The following is a 15,389-nucleotide window of genomic DNA, read 5'->3' on the forward strand; positions in this document are numbered from 1 at the left end:
CACCCTGATCCACCTTAGGGTCCCCTGGATCATGGGGGTCCCCTCCGCAGGGTCTGCATCAGGATCTCCTGCCGTAGAAGCATCGTCATCTGCCTGAGAATCATCTGAAACCTCAGAATCAGAATCCAAAATCGCTGGCCGGAGCCCATGGAACGGTCCCTGCGATCCCATGGAAGCCCTCGAGGGTCCCTTCGCATGTTTAGCAGAGCTCGACAGTCTGTGCATAACAGGTCGCTTGCCCACCTGCTTAGCCAGGAATGCCTCATGCAGTAACAGGACAAACTCAGTTGAAAAGCCCCCTGGGGCTCCCGAGGTTCCTTTGGGACTACCAGGGCCCGAATCAGCCGGGCCCTCCTCCCAAGGCTGCATGGCGGGGGAAAGAGGCAGAGGAGACTCCTCAGAGCCCCGAGGAGGAACCCCCGCATCCCGGTCCCCTTGAGGGGTAAGGGCGACCTCCCCATGCGACCCCCCCTAAAGCCGACAGTCACTCAGCAGTGCATCGTTCGGAGAAATGTATCCTTGAAGGATACTAATGAAACAGGAGAGTTAGGGCATCCCAACAGAGAGGTTCCATCAAAAGAAAACATAGTTCATATGCCTATATGTAAAAAATCACCAAAGCTAATGATTACCGAATTATCCCAAACAACTGAAAAGCAGGTTGTTAAAACAAGCAAAAACCACACTTTGAAATGTCTGTATGCCAATGCCAGAAGTCTAAGAAGTAAGATGGGAGAGTTAGAGTGTTTAGCAGCAAATGATGAGATTGACATAATTGGCATCACAGAGACTTGGTGGAAGGAGGATAACCAATGGGACAGTGCTATATCAGGGTACAAATTATATCGCAATGATAGGGAGGATCAACTTGGTGGGGGTGTGGCACTTTATGTCCGGGAGGGTATAGAGTCCAACAGGATAAAGATCATACAAGAGAGTAAATGCTCAGTAGAATCTATATGGGTAGAAATCCCATGTGTGTTGGGTAAAAGTATAGTGATAGGAGTATACTACCTTCCACCTGGACAAAATGGTCAGACAGATGATGAAATGCTAAGAGAAATCAGGGAAGCAAACCAATTTGGCAGTGCAATAATAATGGGAGATTTCAATTACCCCAATATTGACTGGGTAAATGTAACATCAGGACTTGCTAGAGACATAAAGTTCCTGGATGTAATAAATGACTGCTTCATGGAGCAATTGGTTCAGGAACCTACAAGAGAGGGAGCTATTTTAGATTTAATTCTTAGTGGAACGCAAGATTTGGTGAAAGAAGTAACTGTGGTGGGGCCACTTGGCAACAGTGATCATAACATGATCAAATTTAAACTAATAACTGGAAGGGGGACAATAAGTAAATCTGCAGCTCTAACACTAAATTTTAAAAAGGGAAACTTTGATAAAATGAGGAAAATAGTTAGAAAAAAACTGAAAGGTGCAGCTGCAAAGGTTAAAAGTGTTCAACAGGCTTGGACATTGTTTAAAAATACAATCCTAGAGGCGCAGTCCATATATATTCTGCGCATTAAGAAAGGTGGAAGGAAGGCAAAACGATTACCGTCATGGTTAAAAGGTGAGGTGAAAGAGGCTATTTTAGCCAAAAAAACATCCTTCAAAAATTGGAAGAAGGATCCATCTGAAGAAAATAGGATAAAACATAAGCATTGTCAAGGTAAGTGTAAAACATTGATAAGACAGGCGAAGAGAGAATTTGAAATGAAGTTGGCCATAGAGGCAAAAACTCATAATAAAAACTTTTTTAAATATATCCAAAGCAAGAAACCTGTGAGGGAGTCGGTTGGACCATTAGATGACAGAGGGGTTAAAGGGGCTCTTAGGGAAGATAAGGCCATTGCAGAAAGACTAAATTAATTCTTTGCCTCCGTGTTTACTAATGAGGATGTTGGGGAGATACCAGTTCCGGAGATGGTTTTCAGGGGTGATGACTCAGACGAACTGAACGAAATCACTGTGAACCTGGAAGATGTAGTAGGCCAGATTGACAAACTAAAGAGTAGCAAATCACCTGGACCGGATGGTATGCATCCTAGGGTTCTGAAGGAACTAAAAAATGAAATTTCTGATCTATTAGTTAAAATTTGTAACCTATCATTAAAATCATCCACTGTACCTGAAGACTGGAGGGTGCCAATGTAACCCCAATATTTAAAAAAGGCTCCAGGGGCGATCCGGGTAATTATAGACCAGTGAGCCTGACTTCAGTGCCGGGAAAAATAGTGGAAACTATTCTCGAGATCAAAATTGTAGAGCATATAGAAAGACATGATTTAATGGGACACAGTCAACATGGATTTACCCAAGGGAAGTCTTGCCTAACAAATCTGCATCATTTTTTTGAAGGGGTTAATAAACATGTGGATAAAGGTGAACCGGTAGATGTAGTGTATTTGGATTTTCAGAAGGCGTTTGACAAAGTCCCTCATGAGAGGCTTCTACGAAAACTTCATGGGATAGGAGGCGATGTCCTTTCGTGGATTACAAACTGGTTAAAAGACAGGAAACAGAGAGTAGGATTAAATGGTCAATATTCTCAGTGGAAAAGGGTAAACAGTGGAGTACCTCAGGGATCTGTATTGGGACCGGTGCTTTTCAATATATATATAAATGATCTGGAAAGGAATACGACGAGTGAGGTTATCAAATTTGCGGATGATACAAAATTATTCAGAGTAGTTAAATCACAGGCAGACTGTGATACATTACAGGAGGACCTTGCAAGACTGGAAGATTGGGCATCCAAATGGCAGATGAAATTTAATGTGGACAAGTGCAAGGTGATGCACATAGGGAAAAATAACCCTTGCTGTAGTTACACGATGTTAGGTTCCATGTTAGGAGCTACCACCCAGGAAAAAGATCTAGGCATCATAGTGGATAATACTTTAAAATCGTCGGCTCAGTGTGCTGCAGCAGTCAAAAAAGCAAATAGAATGTTAGGAATTATTAGGAAGGGAATGGTTAATAGAACGGAAAATGTCATAATGCCTCTGTATCGCTCCATGGTGAGACCGCACCTTGAATACTGTGTACAATTCTGGTCGCCGCATCTCAAAAAAGATATAGTTGCGATGGAGAAGGTACAGAGAAGGGCAACCAAAATGATAAAGGGGATGGAACAGCTTCCCTATGAGGAAAGGCTGAAGAGGTTAGGGCTGTTCAGCTTGGAGAAGAGACGGCTGAGGGGGGATATGATAGAGGTCTTTAAGATCATGAGAGGTCTTGAACGAGTAGATGTGACTCGGTTATTTACACTTTCGAATAATAGAAGGACTAGGGGGCATTCCATGAAGTTAGCAAGTAGCACATTTAAGACTAATCGGAGATAATTCTTTTTCACGCAACGCACAATAAAGCTCTGGAATTTGTTGCCAGAGGATGTGGTTAGTGCAGTTAGTGTAGCTGGGTTCAAAAAAGGTTTGGATAAGTTCTTGGAGGAGAGGTCCATTGATGGCTATTAGTCGATTATACTTGGGGAGTAGCCACTGCTATTAGTTGCATCAGTGGCATGGGATCTTCTTGGTGTTTGGGTGATTGCCAGGTTCTTGTGGCCTGGTTTTTGGCCTCTGTTGGAAGCAGGATGCTGGGCTTGATGGACCCTTGGTCTGTCCCAGCATGGCAATTTCTTATGTTCTCATGTTCTTATGTTCTGCCGCGGCCCGCAAAGCTCGCCACGACTTTGGACGCTTTAAGGAAGCCCCCTCTCCCCCTCCTGCACAGCCCGTACAGAGAGAAAAGGAATCCAGGCAGGCAGACCAAACGCCGCAGACCCAACAGCCGTCCACTAGTGGCCTGTCAGTCATTTGCAAAAGCAAGCGCTAACCGCGAGGAAAAAACTGAGGAGGAGGGGCACACCACACAGCCACTGCAGGAGAAGAGAGGGGGCACACCGCTGCAGCAAATTCCCGCCGGCGCAAAAGCCCTGTCGCCGCAGTCAGCACACCCGCGTGGCCTTTGCCGGTCCCAAAAATGATCCAGAGGCACTTTCCCCGGCTGGGGCCGCCCTCCTAATGCCCCCGCACCGCCTATCTGTCTCGGAGGCCGCCCCCGACGATCTCACCAGGTCGGCTGCCTGAAAATCAGTTCAGCCTCCCCGAGCTGCCGAGACTCTGCAAAGCAAAAAAATGCTCTCTACTTTTTTTTTTTTTTTAAAGCTACAGAGCCAAAGGAGAATAAAAGAAATGAGGGGATACTTCCCTGATCCCAGAGGCAGGCGGAGTGGCTTCGAAACCCACTGAGAGAGCCAGAGTCCTGGCTGTCAGCGGTCCCGGGACACCCGGGCTGAGACCTGGCAGGGTATCCAACCCCCCGTTCGCCCAGCTCCACCCGAGGGATGACCCTTAACAGGAATCTGGCACCTCAGGGAGCAGAATTCCAAACAAACTCCAAATCAGTCGGGACTGCAGGTTTAGCACCTCTACCATCTGCTGGAGGTAGAGAAATACTGAGGAACTGCAGGTGGCACTCTCATATATGTGGCAGTGCCCAACATTTTGTTCTCTACCTCCATCTGCTGGTAGGGATGAATAAAACTCCACTTGTCTGGACTGATCTGGGTATGTTCAGGAACTACAATGTGTTGCGACCGTTGCTGCCCAATGTCTCCACTCCACTCTCTTTACCTCTTCGGCGACTCCCTCCGGGGTTGATGGAAGGCTGGCTGCTGCGGCGTCATTCTGCCAACCTCCTCCGGCGTCCCCGGACCGGCTTGACGCTGAAATCCGCCATGTTGCCCAGCAGCCTAGGGGCGTGCGCAAGGCCTGACTGAAGTACCAGCAGTGGCGTGAACCTCAGGGGCGTCCCCCTGAGATGACATCATCCGCACCGGATATTTAAGGTCTCTGAAATCGCTAACTAATCGAGTTAGCAAAGATTACCCTACCTAAGCTACTCTGCCTCCTCGGACTTACCAGGGGTACCCGCTCCTCCGGGGCCTCGCTCTTTCTTTTTCAGGTTGCAGTCTGGAACCGGTACTCGCTCCTCGAGGGCCATTGTTCCCGGACTTGTTCTGAATTCCACTTCTGCCTGGAAGTCATTGCTGCCTACTACATCAGTGAGTTACCATCGCTCTCTCAGAGCTTTCCCTGGAACCAGGTACTCGCTCCTCAAGGGCCTAATTCATTCCAGCTCCTGGACTTCTATGAGACCATTGTGTGAGTGTTACCATCAAGGTTCTGTTCCTGAACTCTGCATAACCTGCCTACTCACTATATTCAGTTTCTCAACAGCTCAGCCATCCAGGGATCGCTGTTCCAGTATCTGAGGAACTACAGCCCAGAAGGGCGCTCCAGCTCACTACTGCCACCTCTGGTGGTTCAATATACTGTTTAATAAAAGAACTAGTGTGTGTCTGTCTCCAAACTCTGAGCCTGACCAGTGGTCCCTCTCGGGATCTTCCCCCGGGGGCGTGGTCATCTGCCACCGGTCCAAGGATCCACTCACAACTATTCTAAATAATAACACAATGAGTCGATGTCTCTCAGTGCATCAGAAATTGTGAACTGTCCAGAGGCGTCAATGAAATAAAACTTACAGATACATTAAAAAAAACTATCTAAGGATACTAGAAGTGGAGAAAATAAGACCACCGTGCCCTGTGATGATTCCTGATGGTTCTGGACTGGAAAAATCCTAACAAAAACAGGAGAGTGAAGATCTACGACAGGTGGGCTCCACGGAAAAGAAGAGACTGAAGAGGCCCCTGTGTGGACGTGTGATATCACAGCATGCTGTGCATGCCCAGTAGAGTATGGTCAAAGTTCTAGAAATTTTGACATAAAAGTTCCAGGTTAGGTTCAATCGCATGATGTCACCCACGTGTGAGGACTGCCATCCTGCTTGTCCTCCGAGAACTGCTATTTTTAAACACAGACCCCCCCCCCCCCTCCTTTGAAATTCATTCCATAGTTTGACCAGTGGAACAACTGTGGAAACATTTTTTAAAATGAGGGGTGACCATAATAAGGAACACATACCTTTAATTTCAAAAAGAAATAAAAATAAAAGTGTGCACATTTAAAAGATGCAAAATGAGAAAAGAGATGGTAAATTGACAGACTGCTGGGGGGGGGGGAAGGAGGAAGAAAGTGGAAGACCATCAAGTATGGAAGGGAGTTAGAGGACAGACAATTTGTGTACGTGAAAAGGAAAATAGAGGATCAGTGGCTTCTGAGGTGTGAAAAATTGCATACTAGCAGAGTGTGTGTGAGAATATATGTGAGAGAATGAGCGTGTGTTTTGGGGGGGGGGGGGCATGAAAGAGTAGCAGATGTGGCAGGATGGCTGCCATTTGTGGGGAGGAGGATGGAAGACTACTAGCTTGTGGAGCGGTAGTTAGGAGAAGAGAATGGGCCAGTAGCGGGATGGAGAGGGAAAGGACAGGTAGTCTGTGGAAGTTAGTTATGAGCATGTGCTGGACTTTCACATGTGTCTCAATTGTACAGGGTACACATGCAGGCTTTTGTCTTTAGAACCCTAAAAATAAAAAGCAAAGTTATAAAGATCAAAATGAGTAAGCACCAAAAAGCCAACAAAAGCAGCGTTTTTGAAGAAAACTTTACAAACCCAATCTGTAAATCTCTACCAAAATGTATCATACTTGTTATAGTACTTTAATGTGCAAGAAAATGACAGGCCTAACCAAAACAGACTATTAAACTTCTACTCTCTATTTTCATTTTTAACAACTTGAAAGCATCTCACCAGGACCCGAAGAGAAGATGACCTCACATGTCTACTGATCTCATCTACCCACTGGTGGCAGATGGAGCTTGGGGAGATGATCAGAGTTGCCCCTGTAGAAACCGGCTTCATGGCTACAAGGCAATGTGGGCAATAAAAGGGTTTGACCTTCAAATGTTCTTCCTTATAGTTCACACATTCCGCATGTTGCCACAGGTGGCACTGCAAGCACTGCACACGGGCCTTGCAGTCCTTCAGCCCCAGCTCACCACAGAAACATTCGAAGCGATACTTGTAAGCATTAAAGGAGAAAATAGAATTGGGCTTCATGAGAGACTCCTGAGAAGCTGATGGCTGACCGCTTGAAGTGTTGTCTGTTTTCATTTCAGAATCTGCCACATTTTTTGCCAAACCAATCATGGAAGAATTTCGTCTGCCACCAGAAGATGGATAGGTATTTTCCAGCAAGTCTGCAGATTCTGTACACTTGGTTCTATTACATAGCTTTTCATCAATGATTTTTTCTAGAGACCTACTTTTCTCAGTTTCTTTAATGTGATCTTTCTTGGTAATGCAATAGTCATGGTCCTCTACAGTGATGTCTATATGCTGGGCTGCTGTAAGGATATTCTCAGAAGAAGTATCATCACTAACCAAGGCTTTGGGTTCATCAAGAAGACACTTTTTACGACTTATTTTTTGTCCCCATAATACCTGCAAAAATACAATCTGATTTGAGTCAAACAGCAATTTTTTTTTTCTTGTTGCAGATTCTAGCCCTAGGCATATGAAAATCATGCAAATACATTGGCAGATGATTGCTCTAGTGCTGCCAAGGGATTGCAAAATATTCATCCAAAGGGAGCACAATGGAATGTAGGCGCTGCTATAAACAAAAATAGTTTTTAAATTACAATTTACAAAATGATCTTTCTTCCTTATCTGTCAAGGGAAAAGCGGGGCTCGAATTGGGAAAAACAGGTATGCTTTAACATCAAAAATGATGATGAATGGGTTCATTTTTGTTTTTCTCATTTCTGTTAAAAGCTGAAATACTATGACAACAATAACTAGGAGTGCTATTACTTTTCTTAGGTTTTGACATTTCATCACAGCATTAACATGTAACTTCTAGTGATATAGAAGCCTGGAGGCTGAATTTTATGGTCTTCTTTTATAGTGATCATTGTCATATACCAAACCCTAGTCCGGTTTCTTCTTCAAATGTACTCATCAATCCACTTTACTTAAAATGAAAGTTTTATGCACAGCAACCCACATTTTACTACATCAACTGTGAATCTTCACAGAAATCAAGCACTAAGGGAAAAAATACTGTATTGATGTTGCATATTTTTATATCATTCATCAGCAGCTTTCCCACTTGCATTTTTATAAATTACTAGTGCAGTATGAATATGAATTCAGCTTTGTTTTCGACCTCTTATTAAACCTCTTAATGAATTATCTCAACTGTATCATATCCTACATTGAAATACATAAAGCCAACCTAAAGTAATCTCTGCTATTCTTTCCTATTATATTTTTCCAACATCCAGCATCCTCATTTTTCAATCAGAAATGACAGTCTAGCAACACTCCATCCTATGGGAAGAGATACAGGACTCTCCTTACAGAGATGTATCCAAAGCTGTAGCATAAACAGCTTTGGATCTCAACATGAGTGGCACATAACATGACCGCCCGGGGAGGCTTACGAGAGCTGTTTGAACATGGGCAATTTCATTTAACCAGCCGTTCTGCAAATCACAGGCTTTGTAAATTACTAGTAACATGAACAACTGTTCAATCATTCAGAAAACAATTCATGAATAATTAGGATAATGTTGGCAGAATGTGCCAGGAAGTGAAGAGACCAATCTCCAGAAGAGGGGTTTAGTAAAAATGTCAATACGAGACACTTCCTCAAGTATAAGGTCAAGAAACACATATTAGTACTTAAGCTATTTATAAGATTGACTATGCTAATTTTTCCCTGCTAGAGGTAGCAGTTAACAGAAATTACTCTTACCATCAAGTCTTCAGCAACACTAGAGTTCTTCCTGCAAATCTCTATTTAAAATATTATTTAACTGTTTCTTCATTCCTTAGGAAACCATCCAAAGCATGAAAAATAAAAGCATAAAAACTAAATCATCAAACCACACTTTCCCCTCAAAAAAAATCATAAAACCAAAAAATAACATAATACATCACAAAACACACCACATACCAACAAGCTACATAAGGAACAAATCCCACTCAGGCATCTTCCTAAAAAGAATACAGGAAGCTAAAAAAATTCTCCCAGCCAAACTGCCATCTTCCCCAGTCCTACAACCCACTTCCTTCCACATTTTCCCCTTTCGTTATAGAAATCAATATAAATTTAACTGAAATACAACCAGAAAACTTTCTCCAGACATTTTTTTTTTATAAAATAGAGCACAACCATCTCAGGTACAACCACCTCCTCTCACCTATCTTTAATTAATCCCACAGTCAGATTTGTAAGTAACAACTGTCAGTCCATTATTTGAAAGAAGATCTTTATTGGATGGATAAGGCCGCAGCATAGGTCAATGCATACAACAATTAAATGACAAAACAGTTACTAACATTCATTCAATTTACAAAACATCAATTACTAAATCATTCTCAATCCTCAGAGCATGAACACGCCCTCACCTGCTGAATTTCAATTCACTAAATGCTCCATAGGATCCTGCTACTGCAATGTAGCACTGTTGTGGATGCATGGCCATCAAAGCCATGCTCCAATTCACAAGTGCTATTTAGTATCATGCTATAGCAATGTAGTGCCGCTGGGGGACACAGGACCATCGAAGTCTTGCCCCTCAGGTTATCCTGCATTCGATCCTGATTACAAATTAAGTTCCCAGCAGTGCGCTGATGTCCTGCTCCATAAAAAAGCAGGTATCACTCATTAAGCATGCCAACACTATTTGGGGTGATGCACAGGCCAATCCCAGCCATCGAAGCCAAAGACTTGAAAGTCAACTCATTTCACTGTAACTGCAACGTAGGAGTAGGAATACCATGCTATTTTGTATTCTCTTCCTAGCCAGCTTTCAAGAATTGCACATGCTGTGCATTACGGGTCGTGGTCAAGCCCCCACCACAAGCCCATGGTAATGACACCTCACTTGCTGTGGGCACCCCACCAACCCAACTGCAGCCATATCTTGCAACCACTGATGTTGCCTAGCGCTTTAACAACTCTTAATGATCTTGTTCAATATCTTACCCAAAACACATACTGCTCCAGACATGGCACCATCCCTCCAAAATCCACAGAAGGATACTGCATATTGTCACCCACGCCATACCTTGCAAACCACTGATGTCGCCTAAAGCTTTAAAAATTCTTGATGCTCTTGTTCAATATCTTACCTGAAATGCATACTGCTCCGGAGATAGCACCATCCCTCTAAACATCCACATGAGGATACAGCATAATGTCACCAACCTATGTAATTGCCTCCATTGTAGAATGTGCTGAATATCGCCATGTGCCTGTAAAGCTCTCTATCCTGAATCCTATGTGGTTTATTATGTGGGATGTGCTGTATGCAGTAATAATCAAATGGGAATATGGTAGTCCTGAATCACCCCAACAGCCAGGGGTCCTCTAAGCTCATTTCTAGAGCATAGATGAATAGCGCTTAAATTGTCTAGCGTTTGGTCTGGAGACCTTGCCATAAGAAATGTAAACTACTGTATAGTGCGAGGTTGCAAGAACCAGAAGAACTTATAAACAATAAATTTAGCAATTGTATAAGTGAACACTGGGCGATTACCAGCCTATAATATTTCAGGGTTACTTTCCTGGGATCCTTCAAATGCTAGAGACTAGATTATAGGCATGAATAAATCACCCGTCCATTCACTTGCAGTAATGACGAAATTAACTTCGAGTAACCCCAATGCTGTGCAAGCTATGATGCTACCTCGTGAACACTAGATGAAATATCCTACTTGGACAACAACCGTCATTCACAGGTGCAACTCCTCCTGGAACAGAAAAGAAATTCAGCATGCAAGGGCAACTATCGCTATAGGTCGTCACAAATTCATTTTATAAGAATGTGCTAATACGCTCTGGTCTTGGAAAATACTGACATGCAAATGTTGGAGCATAGAAGGCAACAGGGATAGTGAGTATTCCATATACCAAGCTACTCATATCGTCAAGCCTATAGGGACACAAGGATGCTGTGCAAGGTATCTGACTGCAAATGGATGACTATCCAAACCAAACCAAGAAGATGACGGATGATTTATAATCCTGCATTAACTTATCTAAGTGGCAATATTAGCTGCCATACTTCTGGCCATGGCCCCAAATTCTTAAAGGGGGAGTCATGCGCTGATGAGGGAATAGAACCTTTGCTTGATGGCCATCCTTCTGATCCCCATTCGATGAAGTAATCCGCTGAACCAATCACTGGAAGCCAAATGGTGGCCCTTTGTTTATTGAGCCCAGGATGCATTCCATGGCCTCTCCATTAAATGAAAGTCAAGCAGCATGGGATCAACACCAAAGATATCCAGTTAGAACAAAGCAAATTTAAGAGAACATTAACCCTAAAAGGAGATAGTTCAGAGGAAAATGGGCAACAATTATGATAATAAGCAAGGAGATCCATACTGACAGCTTAGATGTATAAACATCTTGCTCAGCACCAAGAACCTGACAAGTGCTCCGTCAAAGGCAATGCAATAGGGGCCCACTACCAAGAGAATGCCAAGACAGGGAAACAGTGTCTGGGTGCTATAAGAGATTAGAAGAACAAGTTAACTGTACAGCTCTGATATAAATAATAAATAAATAAATAAATAAATAAATAAATAAATATTCAGCTAACTTTAAGATAGCTGGGGTTATTCAGTGGTGCAGCCACGCCGCTGAATATCCCCATTAAGTTAGCCAGATAGTTATATCCTGCTAACTTAACTAACCGCTTCGCAACTGAATATCGACCTCCTAGGTTCTAGTCAGCCAGAGGAAACAGAACACAAACAGAGAAAATTCAGATGGCCGGTTTTGTGATCACACAGTGCTATAATTCCTCATTCCTCTGCTTAGTCTCACTTTCTGAACTAATTAAGGTCGTTCTAGGCACAATGTACCCCACTAGTATTCTCTGCTTCAGGTTAATGATTGTTATTCACACAAGCTGTATTTTTCATCTACTCCCCATTATCATTGTACAGATTACTTTATACAGTTAAATGTTTGTTTTTTTTATGGACCATTCCATAACTTAGCTAAAATAGCTTCCCCTATCCAAGTTTTCTGTACTCCTTGTTCCATGTACCGCCTCCGGGCGAATTCTTTTTCTCTGTTTCAATGTAAACCGATGTGATTTGTATGTCATACAGGGACACCGGCATATATATAAATAAATAAATAAATAAAAAAAATTCAATTAAGAGCTCAATCTCAAGCTACTTGAATGCGCAAAAGCTCTAGAAAGCTGTCATGAGTTCTCCGATGGCCATGACACAGAAGGTTTTGTCCCTTCTTATCACAGAAATGTTAGTGTTTAGTTTGTGGGGTTTTACCTGGTCATGATTCATTTCCTTGTAATTTTTTCCCAGTTTGAAAGAGCCAGACAAACCATGACCTTTCACGTGCTCCAGAACATGCTGTGCGATTAATTTTTCCAAGGTCTTTTTCAGAAGCCGTCGATTTCTCTCTGTGTCATACTTGTATATGGTACTAACATACTTAGAGATAGTATAGATGGAAGCCGCCCTCTTCACATTTATTTCCTTTACTGCTGATAGTATCATCACCCGTAAACCTACATGCAGGATAAAGGAACACAACAACAAAGTCACAGTTACTTGGAAGATGTATCAAATGGCTTTCAGGTATATTCAAATATTATTTGCAAGTGTTCTCAGAGAGGCTCCTAGTGCAATCTAACCACTTACCTGAAAATACTTGTTTCTTACCTGAAACAAGTATTTTCTGAAGAAAGCAGCTCAGTAATCACAAGAATGGGTCATATGATCATGCATGGAGCCAAGCGGAATTTTCCAGAACTTTCTAATAGAGCAGATATTGCAGGTGGTATGTAATGCCTAATGCAGGCTAACGTGGATATGACAGCTAAAGCCATTTTTGGAATTTAATGCATTAAAATTTGTAGTGTTTGCATCTATTTAGGATAATAGATTATTGTAATGTGTTAAATCTCGGGGTTACCTGGGAAGAGCTTAGGAAATTGCAAGTTTTTCAAAATACAGTGACAAGAATTTTGTGTGGGAAGACTAGACAGGAAGCTGCTGCCTCTCTATTAATGAGGTTGCATTTTCTACCTATTAAGTCACGTAGTTTGTTTAAATGCCTAATTTTGGCACTTAAGTTTTTAAGGGGGAAATGTTCACAACAATCGACTAGCACTAACAGACTGAGGCGGAGTTCTACTAAGCAATTGTTAAGGTTCAATCAGCAACATCAATTGCTATTGCCTATGAAGTCTTTTTGTCACATCAGATTGCAAAATGGAGTTTTTTCTTCTGCTATCCCATTATTGTGAATAGGTTTACCTTTAGAAGTCAGAAAAGAAGGAAAAAGACTTAATGAAGTTCTACAGAAAATTGAAGACCTGGCTGATGATGGTTGGAGAACAAGTTGTGGGAAGCATGAGTATACTCATGTACAATGCCTCAAAATCAACCATTGCCTCAAAATCAACCATTCCTTTATGGGGAATGGTTGATTTTGATAATGAGGAAAGGCAGAAGATGAATGTTTCAATATGTTAGGCTGTTTGTTTTACAAATTTTGTTTTTATGCTGTACATCGCTTTAGGTGATTTATTGAAATCTGTAAAGCAATTCATTAATATTTTTAAATAATAAATATCATTCATGAACAGCACTTTCCACATTATCATGACTCTACAGCCACTCTCAGTTATCATCTAGCCAAATTTAGTGAAGGAAAAGAACACCCAAGGGGAGGTGGGTGGATTTGTGTGACTGGAGGAGAACTGCTGTCCTTGGAAAATGTCTATAACTTAATTTTCTAACCAGCAGAATCACCAGTCACACATGTGGGACTTCCTAGCTAAGAGTACTCTTCAACAAAAAGAGAAAAACAAGACAATGTGTAAAAAGAAAATTTTTGGGAAGATTGATTTTACTTTTTTTTTTTAAAGATTGACAGGCTGACCTGGTGCCCCAGAGGGTCCCTTGTTTAATTCCTGGATAAGGTCTTACAACTTCAGTAGGCCCTGATTTTGGACAAGTTGATATGCTCTTTTGGGAAAGCAATTTTGAGGGATTTTCAATCATTATAATCTGTAACCTTTAAGATCCAGAGGACCCAGATTTCTCAGTTGAAAATGAACCAATGTTTTGTCAAAACTCTCAATCTCTACCTCAGAGAAGTCTCCTGGAACACAGACTGGAATATTGGTTATTTCTTCCGAATGTAGCCAAAACCCTGACCTTTGTTTTAAACTCTTCTACTCTCGGTGGCAACGTCTTCAACCATGCTGTCTTGGGCAAGAAGTCTCCGGTAGCGTCTCATTTGATGAAAGACTATTTCAAGAAACCACTCTGGTGTGTTCAGGGGTTCCCTGAGGCAGCTCAGATATGTTTGACAGAATCTGAAGTGTGGAATTGCGATCCTTTATGACATCCACTCCTTTCTTGAACTTACCTCTGAAGAGATTTTTCCTGCTGCACATGTTCCTGCACATCTTCAGGAAGACCTGAAACTTATAGCCATGCGAGTCTATAATCATTCTTAGCATCTTTGTGGCATCTCAATAATTTTGTAGGTTATACAATGTTTTTCACATTCTTTGGCTATCTTCATAAAAGAGTGAAATTAGTTTTACCTCTCTTGTGGGAGATATTCCGTTTTGAAAATGTGTAGGTTGTCTTGGTACATACGTATGTACACATAGGTACACAAAGTTACAACTACTCCTGTTTCTGGTATGTATGTACCATAACCACCTGGATATTTTCAGAATAGATTTATGTGCATAAGTCCACACTGAAAATTCAAGCTGTCTAGCTCTAGGCAAACTGTTATAAAATTACCCTTACTGTGGTGGTTCCCCTTCAAACATTCTGGAACAGATAGGGTGGACAGGTCCTACCACTAACTTTTGGAGCATCAAGGTATTTCAGAAGACCAAGCAAAGGCACCTGGGGCTCTCCCTCAACCTCTAAATCAAAAGGGACTGCATTAGCAATCTTTTAAATGAAATCTGGGAAGGAAAAGGTCCTCCCGGTGGAGAAGGCACTTCTTCCTGTTGGGAAGGCTCCAAAGTGACTACTTCAGGGCTACTATCTAAGGAATAAGTTCAGAATTCCAGGAAACCTCAGATTGACTCCTCTAATGATAAGCAAGAGAGGATTCAGATGGCACTGACATCAAGTGGTACCACACACAATCACATGACTCACTTGTGTGCAACTGGTGAACCTGCTTTTCTTCAGAGAGAAATCAGATTCATACTATTGCATTGCTCCATGATGCCAATAATTGACAGAAAAGGCCATTTAGATTAGCCAATTTATTTTCTATTGTTTTTAACATATAGTAACATAGAAATGTTAGCAGATAAAGACCAAATCGTCCATATACTCTTCCAGCAAGTGACTTATGGTAGCAACTGCAGCACCATGTAGGT

General features: G+C 42.1%; 1 protein-coding gene across 2 annotated transcripts in view; it reads right to left on the bottom strand.

The window, feature by feature from the left end:
* The window catches only part of SHPRH (SNF2 histone linker PHD RING helicase), a 425,259-nt gene that overhangs the window by 262,785 nt on the left and 147,085 nt on the right, over positions 1-15,389 (bottom strand). For both annotated transcript variants that reach the window (XM_029594036.1, XM_029594035.1), the window contains 2 exons: positions 12,292-12,533; positions 6,724-7,416 (listed from right to left, as the gene is read on the bottom strand). In XM_029594036.1, coding sequence (XP_029449896.1) covers positions 6,724-7,416; positions 12,292-12,533 — 935 coding nt within the window. The remainder of the gene's footprint in view (positions 1-6,723; positions 7,417-12,291; positions 12,534-15,389) is intronic.

This window comes from Rhinatrema bivittatum, chromosome 3 (assembly GCF_901001135.1).
Source record: "Rhinatrema bivittatum chromosome 3, aRhiBiv1.1, whole genome shotgun sequence".
Lineage (NCBI taxonomy): Eukaryota > Metazoa > Chordata > Amphibia > Gymnophiona > Rhinatrematidae > Rhinatrema > Rhinatrema bivittatum.